This window comes from Pyrus communis, chromosome 10 (genome assembly GCF_963583255.1).
Source record: "Pyrus communis chromosome 10, drPyrComm1.1, whole genome shotgun sequence".
In the NCBI taxonomy this organism is placed as follows: domain Eukaryota; kingdom Viridiplantae; phylum Streptophyta; class Magnoliopsida; order Rosales; family Rosaceae; genus Pyrus; species Pyrus communis.
In genome coordinates, this window is record NC_084812.1 from 1,631,890 (window position 1) to 1,652,104 (window position 20,215).

At 36.5% G+C, this 20,215-nt stretch overlaps 4 protein-coding genes across 4 annotated transcripts; 1 reads left to right on the forward strand and 3 right to left on the reverse strand.

Annotated features, from left to right (window-relative positions):
- Positions 1-1,207: 1,207 nt before the first annotated feature.
- Positions 1,208-4,729, reverse strand: LOC137747074 (glucan endo-1,3-beta-glucosidase 14-like). The gene is made up of 3 exons (XM_068487080.1): positions 4,279-4,729; positions 1,962-3,004; positions 1,208-1,427 (listed from the first exon to the last, which is right to left on the reverse strand). The coding sequence occupies exons 1-3, from the start codon at positions 4,340-4,342 to the stop codon at positions 1,344-1,346; spliced, it is 1,191 nt and encodes a 396-aa protein (XP_068343181.1). The 5' UTR covers positions 4,343-4,729; the 3' UTR covers positions 1,208-1,343.
- Positions 4,730-8,724: 3,995 nt separating this feature from the next.
- On the reverse strand, positions 8,725-10,965 carry LOC137746427 (glucan endo-1,3-beta-glucosidase 14-like). The gene is made up of 3 exons (XM_068486447.1): positions 10,771-10,965; positions 9,106-10,202; positions 8,725-8,950 (listed from the first exon to the last, which is right to left on the reverse strand). Exons 1-3 carry the CDS (start codon positions 10,946-10,948, stop codon positions 8,867-8,869), a joined length of 1,359 nt encoding a protein of 452 aa, XP_068342548.1. The 5' UTR covers positions 10,949-10,965; the 3' UTR covers positions 8,725-8,866.
- Positions 10,966-11,694: 729 nt separating this feature from the next.
- On the forward strand, positions 11,695-13,644 carry LOC137747476 (thylakoid lumenal 16.5 kDa protein, chloroplastic-like). The gene is made up of 4 exons (XM_068487590.1): positions 11,695-12,127; positions 12,713-12,852; positions 13,066-13,138; positions 13,282-13,644. The coding sequence occupies exons 1-4, from the start codon at positions 11,761-11,763 to the stop codon at positions 13,389-13,391; spliced, it is 690 nt and encodes a 229-aa protein (XP_068343691.1). The 5' UTR covers positions 11,695-11,760; the 3' UTR covers positions 13,392-13,644.
- An 82-nt stretch (positions 13,645-13,726) lies between these two features.
- On the reverse strand, positions 13,727-16,262 carry LOC137747475 (methyl-CpG-binding domain-containing protein 11-like). The gene is made up of 3 exons (XM_068487589.1): positions 16,149-16,262; positions 15,909-16,004; positions 13,727-14,817 (listed from the first exon to the last, which is right to left on the reverse strand). The coding sequence occupies exons 2-3, from the start codon at positions 15,990-15,992 to the stop codon at positions 14,059-14,061; spliced, it is 843 nt and encodes a 280-aa protein (XP_068343690.1). The 5' UTR covers positions 15,993-16,004; positions 16,149-16,262; the 3' UTR covers positions 13,727-14,058.
- Between the last annotated feature and the right edge of the window lie 3,953 nt (positions 16,263-20,215).

Sequence of the window (20,215 nt, forward strand, 5' to 3'; positions counted from 1 at the left end):
AAGCACGTTTATTAACGTTTAATTAATAATCCAATCATTAACTTCCATATCATTTAGTTTACAAAATTTAGTCTTCCTAGCTCTTCAATTAATACACAAAGGGGAAGCCGCTCATAGGCTAGGGTGGGCACTAGATCAGTAAACAATTTGGGGTAAACAAATTTTTGGTGCTAATCCATATGAAGTTCACCTATTTAGTGAAAATTAGCTCACCCCGGATAACTAAAAGTCGGATTATATGTCACTTTCGTGAAAATTTCTGACTCCGTTCTTGGTTAACTACTAATTATACGTTTTATATGTCACTTGAGAGGTTTCGGTTGAGAATGAAATGCGGCAACTTTGAAAGAGTAAGCGAAATTTGTTTTATACAAATAAATATCTGAGACCAAATCAATAATAATTATGTATTGCGACCCACACCATACTATAAACCAATGTATCTATCCACTCCTTGTGAGCATATTAAGATTGCAATGTGAGAAAGAAAGAGGAAGTTTCTTATTGTTTATGATTTATCTACTCCTTTTGCATGACTTATTCTTTGGAAACTTTAAATTATTTTATCCTAAGTTTTTATTTCTATGAAAAACTTGTTATATGAGACAACGGAGAGAATTTTCAGTATGCCCAAACACGGGATGTATTACTCCATGTTTCAGGCACATTCAAGAATTGCTCGTGTTGTCTAATTATGACCTTTTTTTTTTTTAACTTTAACGAAAAGTTCTCGGTACTGTTCATTTTAGCGAAAAACCATATTTTTACACTAAAAAATCAATCCTGGTATTATTCACTTTACCTTTTATTTTGTCATTATCGTTAAAACTCAAAGTTTTCAAACTCTTTTCATTAGTTTTCCTTTTTTTTTTTTTCCAGACAAGCAGAAACTACATAATTTTGAACTTTTCTTTTCCAGTGTAGCAGATTTTTTTTTTTTTTTTTTTAAAATTTTTTTTAATGCACTGGCTGGCATTACTGTTTTTTTCTTTTTGTTCTTGCTGTAAACGATTCGGCGTTTATTATAAGAATGAACAATGGAAGTCTTCCATATGATCCATGAACAGTGACATAATTTCCTCGTGCTTTAGTGAATACGAATCCGGAAGAGACTCTTTTTTCCCGTCGTTTATCCAATGGTACTTCTTAGAAAAGTGATTTCTAAGAAGCAAAACTGATATACATTTCATCATATGGATACACTTGATAAGCAACGGCTAGCTGCTAGCATATAATTTACGAAACTCAAGAGTCAGTTCAGTTACAGTGTTTGTACTTTGACGGAGATTCAATAACCAAGCTCTGAACTCCGACTGCTGCTGCTGCCCCGGTCTGCTCAATCATTATTTTAAAACCAGAAGCAATGATGCAGAAGAAATTGATAGTATCAAGAATTGCAAACGAGACCAACCTTGCGCTCCAACGTGCTGTAACAGTATACATAAGGAAACCAATGAGATGAGCAAGCTCTTCCAATAATATAGTAATTCAGTAATAAAAATCGTTTAATGTGTTTAGCAAGACCACAACTGCTGAAACTCAAAACATGTTATACAAGGCAAAATGCTTTCGTGATGAAAATCTCATAAATTCCTTTAGACTTCAGAGGATAGCAAAGACGTGCATCTTAACATTGAGGTTGATATCCTACTGTTCAGTTTATTAGGCACCTCTTCTTGGTGAAGGTGCTCAATCACTTCCTTATTGGCGGCTAAGTACTACTGTTTTAATTCTAATACCGAAATGCCTTTATATGTTTCGTATGCATGTAACCCTATTTCTAAGGGCAATGATCAAAGCAACGCAATGACAATTTAAGGTAAAGTAATGGGATTTGAAATTAATCATTGTTTCTTCAAACCAATATTTCATTTACTTTTACGAAAAACTCAGAACAAGCAACCGAATCACCAAGAAACAAGCATTCAAATGACTTTTATGGAAGGTAAGGGAATTTGTACCTTTGAAGATAAAAGCAATGAATCTGCAGACGATGATACAAGTCCATGATACCCAATATCATATGCAATGGTCCCATCAGGCTTGAACAGTCCAAAATTTCGTTCAGAGGTTGCACCAGTTTTCAAGTTCTCATTAAATAATGCAAAAATGTATGCCTTCACTACAAACTTTGGCCGCATAGGGGTCCCTTTTTTCTTTGCTAGCCTTTTACGTAGATTATAATTGTATGTCCTTGCATTATTTACAGTAGCTGCAGCTTCATTGTCACCTCCATGTGAAGCCCACCCTGTCTCTGTAACAATAACTTCCATCTTTTTGAACCCAGCATCTTCCAATGCTGCATAGGCTGCATCAATCTGAGCATCGAGCATATTATCGTAATGAAGGTCAGTTTTTGGATCAGAAATTCCCTGAGTTTTCTGGAAAAGAGCATAATTAATATCAATATTCTCCGGATCACTCATGTAAGCAAGGAACGGGTAAGCATTTAAACAGAAGGGAGATCCAATTTCTGAGAAGAACTCCAAAAGTGGCTTCATGTACTGCTGCTTAACAGTATCTTTAAATATACATGAAGAGGGAGGATAAGAATTAGCAAAAACGGCCTGTGAATGTGCAGTCGTAATCTGAACTACATCAGTTAATCCTAGCTTCTTGGTTGCATTGTAGATGTTTTTAACTGTGCCCAAAAGAGCTGCCCACAATTCATAATCACCCCCACCTAGAACTTCATTGCCCACAGCAATCCCGCGGATGTGTGTCTCGGGAAGGAATGCCTGCACATTCTCTTTAACCCAATCCATTGCATGATCCTCATTGGCACTCATGTCTTTCAGGTACCCATTTGGAAGTCCGACCACTAATTCAAGCCCAGTCCCGCTAAAGGCCTTGAGAACACTGTGATCAGCATCATATATCCTGACATTCTTTATCTTTGCTGCTCTGAGAAGAGTAGCAACTTTATCAGGAGAAGGGATGTTATCTGCAATTCTACCATAATTGATTCCGTATGCTCCTGTGAATGCTTGCACTGCCACGGATGCTGGGAAAGAACAGAAACAGCACCATCAATCATGTGGTCAAGAGGTACTGAGAGACGATGGCAAACATATAAAGTTCTATATTTACACTCAAACTAACATTACAATCTACTCTAGTGAACCACGCAAATGGAATAATCCAACTGAACATCACTAACTTTCATGATACTGTGATATAAAGAGTAGATCTTGATTTATTTATCTTGCTCAATATTCTGATAAACTGTTAAGACTGTAGTATCATCTAAATTAACATTCAAAAGTACGAGTCCATCAACTGGAAAATTTACAGATTGTTCATAACCATGATTAGTTCAAGAGAATTTATAATATACAATACGAATTATTCATGTACTAATCCCTCTGAATAGGTATAAGGAAAAAAATTGTTGATAAGCAGGACAAGTATCTTTTGTCAACCTGTATAATCAAGAAAAAGTTTATTCTATTTGGGCAAAAATAGACTAAAAGCTGGCGGTGAGCCACAATAACATTGATTTTGCACATAATCCCTCACCACACAAGACAAAATTCGTATCAAATAAGCCAAACAAATTCATGCATTCCTACAAATGTAAATGGTATCACTAGACGGTGAGGAAAGAGAAAGGGCCTTTCAACCTCTGCTTGAGTTCCTCTTTTTTATGGTTATGGTCTTTCTCAAGGCGCTACCTACCTACAAGGCAAGATTAATTGAACCTTCACCTTAAACTGCGACGGGTCTAAATGCAGGCACTTCAGGCAGTAGTTGTTATAGATCAATCCATGGGAATCGTAACTATGTTTCAAGTAGTCATGCTATCAAATCAATACCAGAACAAGGTTCTACAGTATTGTTTGTTTTCAAGAATTTAAAAACAAAAAAAAAACACAAACCCAGAATTCAAAATCTTTTTCACTAAGGAAACTACAAAAAGCAGCTTCAGATAACCAATAAAGGAGAAAGCCAATCAATCCTCACTTACAACACACACAGATAGAGACCCAATTATCAAGATTTACCAATGTTTCCAACAGAAAGCAATCAATAGAATACAAACCTATCATCGAGCAAACCAAGTCAAGAATTACTAAAACATCCAAACCCAATTTCCAAAAATCAAGCTTTTCCACTATAAACAATCACAGACACATACACACACACACACAACAGTTCTATAACCATCCAATTCATCAAATTCAAGCAGATAACAGTCAAAACTCTAAACCCAACTTCACAAATCAATTAAAAAAACAACAATCTATGATCAAATTCAGATCAAAGAAAGAAATTTACCAATTGGAGGGAAGAACACCAGGAAGATGAGAAAAAGCCGAGCAAAAATACAGAAGCTTTTCATGGTCACAGACAAAAACCCACCAAGAAAAGATTCAATCTTTGGTAAATATCCAAAAGCAGAGACCCTTCAAATTCAATGCAGTGCTTCTTCTTCCTCAGGCATGCCATAAGACATCAATGTCTAAATACCCCGTACTCTTTTCCCTCCATCCTTGCCCTCATCTGGCAGAAAGGAAGCTCCCTTGATAAGAAAAGTAGGATTGGAGAAGGAGAAGATGAACAAAACGTGGGTTTTGAACGTCGTTTTGGGAGGATCAAAGGGAAAAGGGGTTCGGGTTTTGGGCGGTTTGCTGCTTTTATCGAATCCGTTTGATGGTGTGTGTGAGTGTTTTGCTTACGACTCTTTGCTCTAATTGGTTTTTTGGGTTTTTCTGCTGTCCACTTTGGACTTTCACTTTATTGGGGCAGAATTCTGCCTGACTACTTTTCTACTCCCAATTGTAAAATAGGAGGATGCCACGTGTACATCAACTTGTTTGTCTCTGTAATCTCACGCGCATGCTTTAGAAAAAGCTTTACCACCTGTGTACGAAGTCACGTCGTAAGTTATTTACCATGTTACTTTTCATTTTTTAATGATAAACATATTTTAATACGTAATTGGAACAGAGATGGATTGTCTGCCCTCACCTCCCCATGCTTTCCCCATGCCCTTCTATTTTGTGCGGTCACGGTTAAACTACGTCAACATTTACTTTTTCTCTTATTATTTTTATAAAAAAATTAATATAAAATATTAACGTGACTTAACCGTGACCGCACAAAATAGGAGGGCATGGGAAGGGTAAGGGAAGGGGAGGGAAGACAATCCATCTCCAATTGGACATCGATAGTATTAATAATATGAAAAGCATTTTGATAATCGAGAATGTATCTATATTTCTTGAAATTGAATGATCGAATTAGTCACATGGTTAGATGGGTTTCTTAGAGGATGATCATATTTACCCTATTAATCAATTTAATTATCGGTTTCATTTTAAGAAGAGAATGTTGATGCTTTTATCACGACAATACACATTTGTGACGGCAAAAAAAACTCACAGAAGCATTTTAGTTTCTCTCTAATCTCATCATGTGATTCACCAAAGTAAAAAAATCGAACTTAAAACATATTGTGTAGAATACTAGAGAGAGGCTTGATTAATTATCCTTTTCTTTATAAGGTTTATTTATAAGAAACATGGCTTTACCGCTCTCATTCTTCCCTTCCTAGACCCACAACACCGACCTTGGTCGTCAGCAGATTCGGAACCATGATCAGTGGTATTGGTGATGAGGACCTACTTTAAATTTATATATATATTCTACTAAAAACAAGGAGCAAAACATAACTCTAACCACAAAAACATGAAAAGCTAATTTAGAAAAATAATTGGACTATTGTTTGGTGAATTATTGTTTAAATCAATGGGTTAGATCTATAGCACACATGAGTTTGGTAAAGAAAACTAAGATAAATAAATATGATACACAATGAAATCGTTATGTACTTATATTAACATTTTAAAAATGTCATTTGATACTCATCTTTTTAACCCTACGATTGACTTCTACTCAACCATTGAGCAGTGACGAATGAATGTTCAGAAAATACATGAATGATTGAATTGGTCTAAGAAAACATGAGTGATTTAAAAGTGACACCCTAGCTAGCACAAATAAAAGGGAAAGAAAAAGTTTATTTATTGATTACTATGATCCAACAGCAATTATAATTTTACAAACTTTTTAAATGCGCGTCGAAAAATCATTTGTCCTATTGAAACATCTTTGGGACCAGTCCTCTTGTCCTTTGGGACTGCATATTGCAGAGTTGGCCCAAATACACGTAGGAAGAAAACGAAATATTTTTAACTACTTTTTAGGGTTTGCTATAGTCGGTCCACCGTCGACATGAGCATTAAAAAGCTGATCCATTATTTCTCACAACGTTGGCTTTCAGCCTTCAGTTATTGCACGTTCTTCACAAATAATAACAGTCTTTGACACTTTGCCGACCTGCAAGAGTCATGATCAACTGTGTGATAAGATGAAAAACTTGAGTAATGGTGATTAACCACCACGTTCTTAAAAACATCAAGCTCTTGTATGTATTTTGGTCTAACACTCACTTAACTCCGTTCCGTCTAGAGGGGAAGCACCTGCGCGAGCTATGGTGGACGAAGTGAAGGCGAGAATATCGGCTCATTGATCTCATCTAGTGTGAGAGTTGCCTTAATCAGACAAGTTTGCCAAAATTTCTCTGAATCTAATTATTCACTTTAACTTGAAAGTGTCTTCATTTAGCAAAAGCAATCTTTTTCTTCGCTGACTGATTAAACTCTTTTCCAACCCGATAATTTTTGTTTTCTTTTCTCAAATGTTTTCCATAGTGAATTGAGCATATAGAGATGAAAGAAAAGTTATCGAGATTCTTATATGTGGAAGTTCTCTCATGGACTTCATATTTCTTACTTATTTCAAAAGATAAGAGAAAAAAAAATGCTATTGGCTTATTGCTCAACGAACGTACGATATCTGTCAACTTTAATGATTGGCCACAAGAAATACAAAAAGCAAAATCCGCGTATCAAATTGTAATTTTATTTGAGTAATGTTAGGAGATTAAATTTGTAGATAAAAATTTGTAACCTAAATGACATGAAAGTTGATGATTGTTGATAAACGTAACCATTTCTCATTAATGACACGTCATTTGGTTTGCAAATTTTGTCTACAAATTTAATTTTTCTAGCATTACTCTTAAACACTTTTTTTTTTCTTTTTTTTTTCTTTTCTGCTTCCCAATAGAAGATAGATGTTGAAGGAAGAATTCATATTATCTCTCCACAGTTATTCTTCACATGCATTTTACATGCATAAAGCAACACTATATATATGATTTTCACTTAGCAATTTAACATGTGACAATTTTAAAGTTTCTAATTTTTTTTCCCATCCAAATAAAAGATCATTGCTACTTGTAAGTGAAACATTTTAGATTCAACTCCCATAATGATAAATTCAATATCTAATTATTAAGGCTTAATCGAATTCATCCAATTCCACCCCATAACGTAAATATCATTGTATAAGAAAAATACTAGCCTATAATATTTGTCTAAAAGTTTGAACCTTATTTTGCATGAATAAATTGATATAGTAGTAGTACACTACACTCTAACTGACGTTCTGGGAAGAAGCAAAGGATGGTTTTCTTAGAGGACAAGACACTTGGTAGCCTTCCTCAACTAAAACTTTGTCTTTTTAGTTTTTTTTTTTTTCTCATATCTTTTTTTCTCTTTCTAAAAAAGAATGAGTTAATTAAACGCGTATGTTGCTATCCCACTATAATCTCAGTTAATCACAGAAGGACAATGAAGGTTATCAGTCACAAATAATCGCAGTGGAGGTGGAGACTTTTTTGTTTATTTCTTGGAATATATGCTCATAAAGTGTGAAAAAAGCTGAGAGTTCTCAAGAAAGTAAGAGGTAGAGACGCCTTTGTAATGTTTGATCGATGTACCTTTTTAAGAAAATATCAATGGCCTCCTAGGTCGTAAGTGTAATCAGAAACCGACTTAAAATTGGGTTTTGGTGATGGTAGGGTTTTGTAGCTCAAGTGTTTAACAATATTCATTTTTGAATTCGAGCTAGGGCATCTGCTCGATTTCTCCTTCCAATAATGTTTATGTGTATATCAAAATAAATGAGAGTTTGGCGATGCGTGAGATGTTTTAATGCATATGGTATCTAATTAGAATCTGATTAGTTATTGCATCTGATGACATGAGAGGGTTGTCTTCTGAGCTGGTTTAAAGAGAGAGCATTTCGCCAACATATTCTGGTAAATGTGAAAAGACGAAAGTGATGGATCAAAAGATCGTTATAAAATGCAGAAGAAAAAAAAAAAGTTGCCTCAGCCTTTTGCCATACCAACTGATATGATCCACGTATATGGGAATCTACTTTTAAATCCACTGGTTGTTGAATTTACAACATTCCCCTTGATCCACGATTTGTAAATTAGAACCCCACATGCCCATTTTCTAGCCCGTTTGTGCCTTTATTTGATATGTTGGTTGTTAAATTTTAGTTACTCTCATCTAGCAGATGTGGGTTAGACCAGTTGACTATGACACTTTATATGTTCGATTCACTCTTTCCGTAAATTAGAGTAGTTTGGGATATCATTTGTAGCCGAATATAAAATATTTTCTTACGTTCTGGACAAAGTTTGAGTACTAAACTTAAGAAAGAAGGAAAATTGTTCCTTCCAGATTATGATAAGAGATAAAATTATGAACCATTTTCAAATGCCGAGTTGGTTTTGATAATTAGTGACGATGGATGGCTATATCTAAGTATATGGATTGATGGGGACATCTGACATTGGTTTAGAATTTGAGACTAAATACTGTGTCAATTCAGATTGTTTAATCATCAGAAAAAATGACTGAACTTTCCCATAAACATAGCAGAAAATAAGGTAAACAAAGAGAAAAAAAAAATGGCTAGACAATCTCTCTACTGACTACTGTTGTCATTTTAAGAGCAGAAGCAATGCAGCAGCGGAGATCTGGAACAAAAAGTATCGCAAACGAAACCAATCTTGAGCTCCAATATCCTGTAAGAAATGTGCATAAAGAAACCAGTGAGATAGAGGAAGAACTTCCAACAATATACGAATTCAGATACTAAAAACAATTTGATATATTAACAAAAACATAGCATTCCGAGTGGAGCGACTTATAGTTAATGGGGAGGTAAGAAAACTTGTACCTTTGAAGAAAAAAGCAACGAATTTGCAGACGATGAAACTGTGTGTTCATCCTCTAGGAAGAGAGAATCACTTACGGAGTCATCATCTCCGGATGAGGAAGTTCCGTGAAACCCAATATCATATGCAATGTTCCCATTAGCCTTGAACAGTCCATAATTTCTCTCAGAAGTTGGCCCCGTTTTCAAGTTCTCGTTCAACAAGGCAAAAACGTACGCCTTCACTACAATTTTTGGCCGGAGAGGGGTCCCTTTTCCCATTGCTAGCCGTTTGCGCAAATTATAATTATATATCTTCGCGTTGTTTGCTGTAGCTGCAGTTTCATTAGCATCTCCCTTTGAAGCCCACCCTGTCTCTGTAACAATAATTTCCATATTCTTAAACCCGGCATCCTCCAATGCTGCATAAGCTGCGTCAATCTGCGCTTCAAGAAGGTTATCATAATGAAGGTTAGTATTTGGATCGTAACTTCCCTTAGAATCCAGGAAAAGAGCATAGTTAAGATCAACATTCTTCGGATTAGCCATATAGACGAGGAACGGGTAAGCATTTAAACAGAAGGGAGACCCGATTTCTGAGAAGAACTCCAAAAGCGGCTTCATGTACTTCTTAACATTGTGATTAAACGTGCACGAAGAGGGAGGGTAGGAATTAGTAAAAACGGCCTCCGCGTGCGGAGTATAAATCTGAATGTCGGTTAATTTCAGCCTCTTTACTGCCTTGTAGATGTTTTTAGCTGCACCCAAAAGTGCTCCCCACAATTCAAACTCCGCCACACCTAATACTTCATTTCCCACGGAAATCCCACGTATTTGTGTCTCGGGAAGGAATGACTGCACATTGTCTTTAACCCAATTCACTGCATCGTCCTCATTGAGACTCATGTCTGGCAGCATTGCATTTGGAAGTGTTACCACTACTTCAAGTCCAGTCCCTCTGAAAGCGTTGAGAACATCGCGATCAGTATCGTATATCCTGACATTCTTTATCTTTGCTGCTTTGATAAGAGCAACAACGTTCTTAGGAGAAAGAAGGTTATCTCCAACTCTTCCATAATTTATTGCATACGTTCCAGTGAACGCTTGCACCGCAACAGAGTCTGAGAAAGAACACAGTCAACACCATCAACAATTGTTCATGTGGAAATGAAGCACAACGGCAACATACCAAAGCACCATATTTTACACTCAAATTAACATGACTATTTTCCCCAAGTCTCGAACGAGAAACAAAATTGCTCAGGAATAAAAAAGAAAGTCTTCTTCTCTAAGGGCAAAAAAACTAACTTCTGATAAGTGATGACGAATAAGGAGACGAAAATTCTACCATGCATCAATGTATGCAATACATTGCACTGTGGGATCATTTAGACCATCAGATATGATGGTTTCATCTAAAACTTTTAAATCTAACCATCTAGTTGATCAACGTATTGCATTCACTCTAAATGATCACAAAGATACACACTATTGCGCCAAGATTTCAGAGAGACGAGCCACGGCCCACTACTAACCACAACGATATTGTCCATAAATCAGTTAAATATACTGTTCTATAACAATCCAATTCATCAAACTCAAGCAGAAAACAGTCTTAAACTCAAAACTCAACTCCACAAATCAATTCAAAACCAACCACCTACGAGAAAATCAAAAATAGAAACTTACCGATTAGAAGGAACAAGACCAAGAACAAGTGACCAAACTGAACAAAGAACCAGAAGCTTCCCATGTTCAACATGCGACAAAGATTCAATCTTAGGACCACACAAAGAGGAAATCCGACAAGTACGAACACTTGTTGAATGCAGTGCTTCTTCTTCCTCGGGGGTTCCATGAGAGACATTTATAAGTGATGCCCTTTTGCTGTTTTTCTCTGATGTCCAGGTTTTGCGGGTGTTTTGTGAGGAGCAGAGAGAGTTAAGGTATTGGGCGTTTTGGCGGTTTCGTTGTCGACTCTTGCTCTAGTCGGTGAATTTCTTTTCCTTTTTTTACCCACTTTGGACTTTTACTTTTGTTTGCGTGGAATTTACTTTTCCCACTTTCTACTTACAATTTGCCAATTGGAGGACGCCATTTGTAAGGTATTACTTCAAAATAGTAACTTCTATAAAAAGGGAAAATCGATTTTGGTGGTATTTCAAGTCAAGCACTATTGTCGTATTAAAAGTTTAGATTTTATGTTTCTTTCTTAATTGTCACATGATTTGTTTGGGATAAAATCATAAATTTTAGGAGTATATCCTCTCATGTTGTTTTGACGAAAACTTACTTATCCAGAAAGATATCTTTCATTCTTTCCCTAAAAAATGAAATATATTTATCATGTTCCTTCTCCACTACTCGAGCGAGAAGTCACTTTATGAACGCTAACATTTTGCAAACTGAATGTAGCCAAGTTGGTTAAGACGGTATAATTTCTGTTACAGATCAAGGTCCGAATCTCTTCTCTGCTAATAGACAAGTTTTATTATGTGAATTGTCCATTCATATTACAAAAATACCCTTAAGCACTTGGAAAGAAACTGACTGGATATCTGATGGACAGAATCCTGCAACCTTATCCTCAAAAGCTCTAACATGTCAATTCAATACCTCTGAATTTTTCCACAAAGAAAACACCAGAAAAAATAAGGTAAAAAAAACCAATCAAAGAAAATGGCCACAGCCATTCTCTTCACTGCAAAATCCTTCCTCCCTTCCTCTTCTGTTACTCTTCCTTCTTCACTGACAACAACACCGACATTAATTCATGTCCAAAAAACAAGTACAAGGAGAGGATTGACTTTTTGTCAGGCCCTGAGTGAAGAGCCGCAATCACCTGCTCCAATCCTCACCAAAAGAAGCCTGTCCATCTGCTTTCTCACCAGCTTTGCCTTCTCATTGGTTGGCAAAGATTTCAGCAGTTCTAATGCAGCAATTCTGGAAGCTGATGATGACGAGGAACTGTTGGAGAAGGTTAAGAAGGACAGGAAGAAGAGGCTTGAAAGGCAAGGAGTTCTCAGCTCATCAAAGAAAGAAACAGGTTTTGTTTTAATTCACTTCAAGATCCCATACAAAATGCTCAATTTTCTCTTGATGTTTAAAATTCAACAAAATATAATTCCTAGTGATAGATTAGGTAGATGATTAGTTCTGGTGTCAAACTTTCACTTTTCTCGTAGTATCAGAACAGGTTGAACTACGTGTGAAGAGTCTGAAGACCAATGGCTATATGTGCTACACATTACCCGATAAGTTTCGTCCATGTTCTGTAATTTAGGCTTAAGGCTTTAGCTTGAAAGCTTGGACGTTCATATTTTGTGCCATGGGAAGCTGCATTCTACCTGATTTTGGTCAAGTCTCGAGACTGTTTTCCTTTCATTTTTTGAAGTGTTGAAAACTCAAACCGGAGAGCATGCACCTTCTATATCAACATCGTGTAGTTCTCGACGAAAAAATGCTCTTTGCACCGAACATGAAACTAGTTTTCCATCAGATGGTTGTTCCCTAGTTGAATTTCTTTTAATATCTCAACATAAACCAAATCAGTGTGTAATTATCTTGTTCTATGAAAAAACGTTTTTCTTGGCATGCTAGAAACTTACAACAATAGTATCGTATGTTGCAGGATATCTGCAGGAACTGGTGTACAGGCTGAGCAAAGCAGGCCAAGCCATTGAAAGTAACGATTTGCCTGCAGCCAGTTCGGTTCTTGGGGGCAGCACTGACACAGATTGGGTTCAGAAGGCGAATATCGCTTTGGATAAGGTCATCCCTCGTCCTTGCTTATAAGAACAGCACAAAAAAATTAATCCGATAATTAAACTTAGAGCATTGCACTACCATCATTCGTTGTGTATTGTGTTCGAATTTTACTTTGTGCTTAGTCTCGGTTTCTTGAACAGTCATAGCATCTGCTAGTTGTTACGTTGGCATTCATTGCATAGCTTTCCGACTGTTTTTCGTGTACCTTCTCAACAGCTAAGCTCTAGTCCTGAAGAGAAGACTGAGGTGGATACTTTCAACTCCTCACTAGCTTCATTGATATTATCTGGTGAGTTACTCCATCGCTAGAAATTATTCAATGAGATTGCATTGAACATCAATGCCTGACTTATATTACAGAAAATCATCAGTTATCTGATTGGAAAATCTTCGGTTTAACATACTTTTTCGTGGGTCAATCTTGTTTTGCAGTAACCCGGAACGATGTGGAGTCCTCCAAGCTTGCTTTTGTGTCTTCTGCAAGAGCAATTGAGAAATGGACGACATTAACCGGGCTCATTGACCAGCTCAAGGGACTTTAACCACACAGAAGACCACTCATTTGATCACTTCGTTTCGTTTTTTTCTGAGAGGAAGACTATTAATTCCAATATTTCTATCAATCAGTATTGCAAAAAGGAGTTCAACAGTCTCCATTGACTTCCGGCTGCCGCTGTTTTCGCTAAAACTACGACTTCCGATTTCATTGTTCTTTGTACATTGAATTGAAAGAACGATACTTTTTTCATGTATTTGCCAATCTGCACAACTCAATCAGCTATGGATGTTTCAGCATTTTACGATCCCAAAACTCAAATCTTTGTTCATCCGAAAAAACACGGACTTATCCAGACCTGTGGAAATCAACAACTAGATCGAGCGAAAGACAAAGTTATCACTACAATAGTACAGAGCTGCACAATATTAAAATTACATCACCAGTATTTTACAACAGAATGTTACAGAGGTCACTGCCAGCTACATTCTCTCTAGTACACAACAAAAGGAGGGTACATTTTATACGTCTAAACTACCGATCCTATGGACGGAGGCTTCAATGAACAATCAAAGATCTAAAATTAACAACACTGAAACTAATGAGTTTTCCCAGAAATGTGCAAGGGTCAGAATGACGGAAGAGAAACGGGGTTTGGACGAATCATCAAGGTTCGACCCTTGCAGCCTCATTGCCGGGTCCGCCATTTTCAGTCACTTCTTCAACCGTCTTCCCGCTTCATGAACGCCTGAACTAATATGTTCCTCGCCATTCCCTTTCACTGTTGCTTTCTCCATATTTTCTACTGCGGTCTCTTTGCCATGTTTCTTTTTTCCCTCTCCTTCTCCTTCATGTTTGTCATCATCAGCAATAGCAATGCTGGGTTTGCCCTGATCCCCTGCCACTTCCTCTTTCCCTGCCTCAACAGGTGGTTGCTTGACCGTTTCTTCTTTTTCCCCTTCAACCTCCTTCCCATCAACAGATGCTTTTGAATCTCCCGGAGCCGCAGCATAGCCGGGTACATTAACTTCTTGTTGAACTTTGGCTTCTTCAGGAGGAGCTGGTGCTTTTTCCTCATCTTGGTTTTCCTTCACGTCAACCTTTTCCATCTCAGTATCTGCATCCTTCTCAGCTTTTCCAGCATCTTGCAGGTCACTAATTTTTGTCTCCTCAGCTCCTTCAGGAGCAGCTTCCTTTTCTTTGTCCTCCTTCTTTGCCGAAGTTGATTTTCTGCTTCGCTTCTTTGGGGGCTCACTTTCTATTGGCGGTGGAGTTGCTTTGGCCTTCTCACTAATCCTTGCTGACCGCCTTGGTGTCTCACCAGTGCCCCAGTCAAATTCTGATGCCGCAGGACCACCGGGGTGTGCTTTCAGGTACTGTTCCAACTGCCTTTTGCTGGTGATCTCTTCTCCCGTTGGGGCTGTAAATACGATCTCATTTTTCTTAGGAGTTCCACTTTGCCTGGGCAGAAACTGCATGTTACACAGACCAACCTCAGCGTGTTAAGTTGACTCAATAAACTGGAAAAAATACATAACAATATAATATGCATTGTAGGAAAAACATTTGAAAAAGGTGCTCTGAGAGACTTATGCGAAAATGGAATAAGAAATAAACTATTGCACCGTGGTAGGCAGATATTGAAATTGCACTTGAGAGAAGAAGGACAGTGATCATGCACCTTATGAAATCAACCAGCACAGAGACATAATTCATTGGCATAGTGCACTAAAGTTTTTTAGTAAAGTAACTTGCGAAAGTTACGAAGGCTCATAATGGAATCAGCTAGAGCTCCAACTAAAGGGTACACTCAGAAGGCCAAAAATTAAAAAAGTTACCTTCTTTTCTTTGTATTTTAGAATATTCCATTGTCAGTTTATGTGCTCATTTGCCAAATCAATTACATGGTAAAAAATTGAACGTCTTTTGGTCAACACGATTTCCATAATTGCAAACAACCAATATTCCCATTACTCAATCAGTTTAAATCCAACTATACATAGAACTAATCCGTTTGACCTAACATCTTAATCGTTTGGTCATACCAAAAAGAAGTCGAGTAATTAAAAGTAACAAAGATAAATTCGAAAGGCATTTGAAACAAATCAGCAATATATTGAATAGCAGAATCTCCTCAAATGAAACCACAGAGATTGTAATTGCCTCCACTTTTCAAAACCCTCAATTCTAAACTGCATTCCTCCATGAAAATATGAAAATTCTCATACAATTGGCAATGCAGAATTCCAAGCAACAAGTACAAAAATCGCTTCCCCCGAACCCTACCAGACAAATTAACCTAACAAACCATATGCAAAAGCCCCAGAAATTAAGCACAATTCCTGAAAATTCAACACAAACCCTAAAACAGAACCATTACCAAATCCTCAAATTCTACCACAAAAACCCACCAATCCACAAAACCCAATTGAAATTTCCCCAAATAAACACGAATATGCTAATTTAGCTACCCAAAAATTCAAAATTCAAAATTCCATAACTCAGAAAATTATATGGGCAAAAAAATACAGAGCCAATAAAAACAGATAGAAAGCAAATAAACCTTCTTCACCCAACCAGAAGGAGCTGGAAGTTCCAAGGACACAACCTCCTCCTTCCCACCCTCCTTCTCCACTGAGCTCGCCATTTCACTTCCCACCTGCAAAAATTTAAACAATTATTTTCCAAAACAACAAAAACCCTGAATTTTAATAACCAAATTACAAATTAAATAATTGCCAAAAAATTAAATTTAAATTAAATTAAATGCGAGAACAGTAAGCAAAGAGAGAAAGCTCCTTACTTTCTCTGTAAAATTCGAAGGCTTTGAAAAATTCGATTGAAGGGGAAGACAAAAAAAGAGGGCTAACTAAATATACACGACGTTGAATCAGAGCATTAGTGCTTCTTCTCTTTCGAGCGCTCGTCTGTGATTTTTGTGCTGGGACGTGACGGCTTCATGTGCGCATGGCACGTGGAGTGGATAGGGGAATATGGACGGTTGGGATTGCATGTACGTAAGTTCGTTGGTTTTGACTTCGATCAGCTGTGAGTCACCGCTCCGGGGTTGTGACGGTTGGCTTGTATGTGATTGCTTTTGCATTCACAACCATACAATCACTACGGTGGACACGAGACGCAGGAGAGGAGCTCTTGTTTTGAATTTCAAATATTTTTTTTCTTTTGTCTTGGCATCTAATTAAACAACAGAAAACAATATCCACTTATCCATCATTTGATTTGAGATATTTTCATAATGACATATCTGGTGTAGATATTCAGTCTTGTTAGGACGTTCACGTATCTAATTATACAACATTCATCATCAGTCGAAGATTACAAATGCTCGTATACATGGAGTCTCAAAACTCGTATTTGCTAAAGCATTATCCTCTATGTATGCATGTCTTGCGACACGCTTCTAATTACGGTTTATCATAAGAAAAAACAAAATATTGTTTGAACAACCACCCATTGTATTTCTAGTATATTTCATGCTTCAAGTGAATGGAGGGTTTTATATGGAGCCAAAATTCAACCGTTAAGAATCTAACATCAAAAAATTCATACGTATACTTTATATCTATGCATACTAAAAAAACTTGTACGTAAGATTTCGAGTCGACCTAAAATTTAAGTTACCACTTGATTGTGTGTGTTAGAGTGTAGAGTGTGGGATTGACTTAATTATGAGACAAGCAAAGAACACCCGCGTCCGGGTTTCTTATAAAACGACACAAAATTTAGGGTTATCCATAACTACCTTATCCGGATGGACTGGATTATACCCTCTTTTTTAATCCTTAAAAATATAAGAAATAAAAAATAAAATAATAATTAAAATCTTTTCTGGGATTTTCTCCCGAACATGAATCCTCTCCGGATCTAGTTGTTCTAATCCACCCAGTCAAATCATCTGGACTATTACAATTTAATCCAACGATTAAAAATATTATAACTTTTAAAATGAGTTCCTGTTTGTATCCGTTATATCAAATTTTAATAGCCCAAACAATTTAACGAGGTGAATGATGACAACTGCCCGGAGAGGATCCATGTCCTTTCTCCAGAGCTTTTGTTTTTTCGCTATTTATTTGCTAGCTGACAGCAAATCCTTCGATTCATTTCATGCAGATTGGCATTAAAAAAATAATAATAAATAAAAACATTTCATGCAGACCTTGAGGCCCAATTTCATGGGCTTAATTGCAGTATGTGGAGACTCCATGGAGGCTACAAGAAGGAAGAGGCCTGGATTCTACTTGACCCAGTTAAAGTGGAGTGGGTACTTTTTCCTCTATAGGCTAAAGCCTTCTTGCTTGATAGATGATATTTCCCATTTCTCCGTCATATGTGTCAAAACTTCAAGTCGTCAAGGGTAAGACGTGAAGGAGTTGTTATGATACCATGAAGAAAGTTGAAATTTAATATCATCATAACCAATTGGTTATTGAGAAAGTAATCCGACTTATAAGGTTTACAAGGTGTCCTAACTTTTTCGATGTGTAACTGTTCTTTACATCCTCACAGTTTACTTTTGTCAACTTAACTACTTTATATTATTCTTGGCTTTATTTGATATCTTTAATTCTAAAAATAACCAAAAAAAAATATTACATGATTGATAATTTGCAAGGTTTTTATATTAGTCCCCAAAATCTCTGTAAATCATACACGAATTTTTTTTTAATTCCACAACTTCTCCATTTAAATAGGCTGTCCAGAGTTTGGATACTATATAAAAAGGATAATGTTAGGGAGACCAAATTTTTTAAACCAAATTTACAAATCAAATGATGTGGTTGTAGATAATTGAATTATTAATTACATGTCAATTAACGTATTTGTTTCTTATTGGTTACACATAATTTGGTTTGTGCATTTGGTTTAAAATTTTGGTCTTTAACATTACATTAAAAAAAAGTAAAGATTTGGACATTCTCAGTTAATTCTAACACTCTAAATTAAGTGTTTACAATATCTTAAGCTCACGAGATACAGTGCGAAAATCACTAAGCTACTAATACGTACATGAATTTACGCACTTTATTTTCAGTGTTTCAATCAGCATTCGTTTCTAATTCGTTTGATTTTAATTTGATCTAAACTTATCCCTACATTTCCATCACATGATCTGACCTTCAAATTAAGTATGCATGCAAGAGAATTTATATAGTATTTGTGTAAATATATGGATGCCCTTAAAGAAATGGAACCACGACCTTTCATTTCATGGATCAAATATGTGCATTTTGTGCAGGACTTGTACCATAATAGTATAGTGTTCAAAGAGTACGTACCACCTGCAATTGGAGCATTCGTCGTCCTTGTCGATAAAACCAATTACTTTTAGCTATCATTATTAATTAATTAGGGAACACCTTCCACATGCAGTGCATGGCTACATTTTCATGGCTTGTATCAATATTGACCCTCTACTCTATGTTGCATTCTGTACACGATACTGCACTAAGTTGTCATTGCGGAAAGTTTGGAGCTTCAGATTTTGGTCTATTTATGTTGGGAATCCTGCTACCCCACACCCCCCCCCCCCCCCCCCCCCCCCACCCCACCCTAACATGGATGGATGATCCATATATGTGTGTGTGTTAACTTTAATTTCAAGAGAAATGTTACGGAGACTCTCTCAAATTCTCCATGGGCTCTCTATCACTTCATGCTTTTGACACAATGTTTTATAATGTTGGCACTATAATTGACTTTAAACTGTGAGGTGGCAAAGAGCCACACTTTAAAATAGTCCTCTTAGTATTTCTCTAACTTCAAACCATTCAAAATTATTGTGTTGATATCGCATGCATACAGTAGCTTACGTTGTTAGAATTCAAACATTCAACTCAAAATCAATCGACAATAACTGAAAAGATACAATATCTTTCGATCACTTTGCGGAAAACTTTCATTTCAAACTTAATTAATATGCTCTAGAGTCTCAACAAAATCATATGCATCTAGTTTCCCTAATGCTGTACCAGCTGTCAAAGGATGAGAGTGCTCTAACTAATATATAGGGAGATTTGCTTCACTTTGACCATAGATATACGCAGGGGTTAATATATAGGCATGTGGATATAAATGGCCAAGACAGATAAGACAAAAGTGAATAAGTTTTTTTTATGCAGATGGCGTTTTACTGCAGTAGTGAAAAATAATTATACATATGCATTTTGGTACAAGTTTGATCCCAACTGATTCTCTTCTCCCCTAACAACTAACAAACTAATCCTTTATCATTTGTCAAAAAACGTTTTCCTATTATTTTTGTTATCCACAAACATTGCATATGAAAATCCCAAAAGACCCGTGTGTAGCTCTTCTGGAAAGAGGACAGACGAGTATCTGTATGGCTAGCAATAGTTGAACATTTTACAACCATGTCACCAATATCATCCATTAACTTTTATTTTAGGCAATACGATCGTCATATTTTAAATTTCTGCTTTATGTTGTGTTGAATATGAAGGATTACAAAATATAAGAGATTTAGGTTAGGTTAGTAAGAAATGTCCCTACAAAACATTAGATGCAATGCGCTAGAGTGAACTCCTCCTGCTAAAAAAGTATTGGGTGTATGCATTGCGAAGAAGAGAGTCCACAAGAGAGACTGAGAATGAGCTCCTACTACCAAAAAAATCACTGAGTGGATAATTATGAGGACAAAATACTTTAACTTCTTCTCACTTTCCATTATTCCCACAAATAGTCGATCGTTCATGAATATGTTGGAAAAATCAGCAGTTAACCAATTTAATTCATGGCATATCTGTCGATTTGCTCCCCAAACTTGTATAGAGCTATCAATTTCCTCCCTGAACTTTAATTTTAGCCGATTGCTCCCTGAACTTTTAT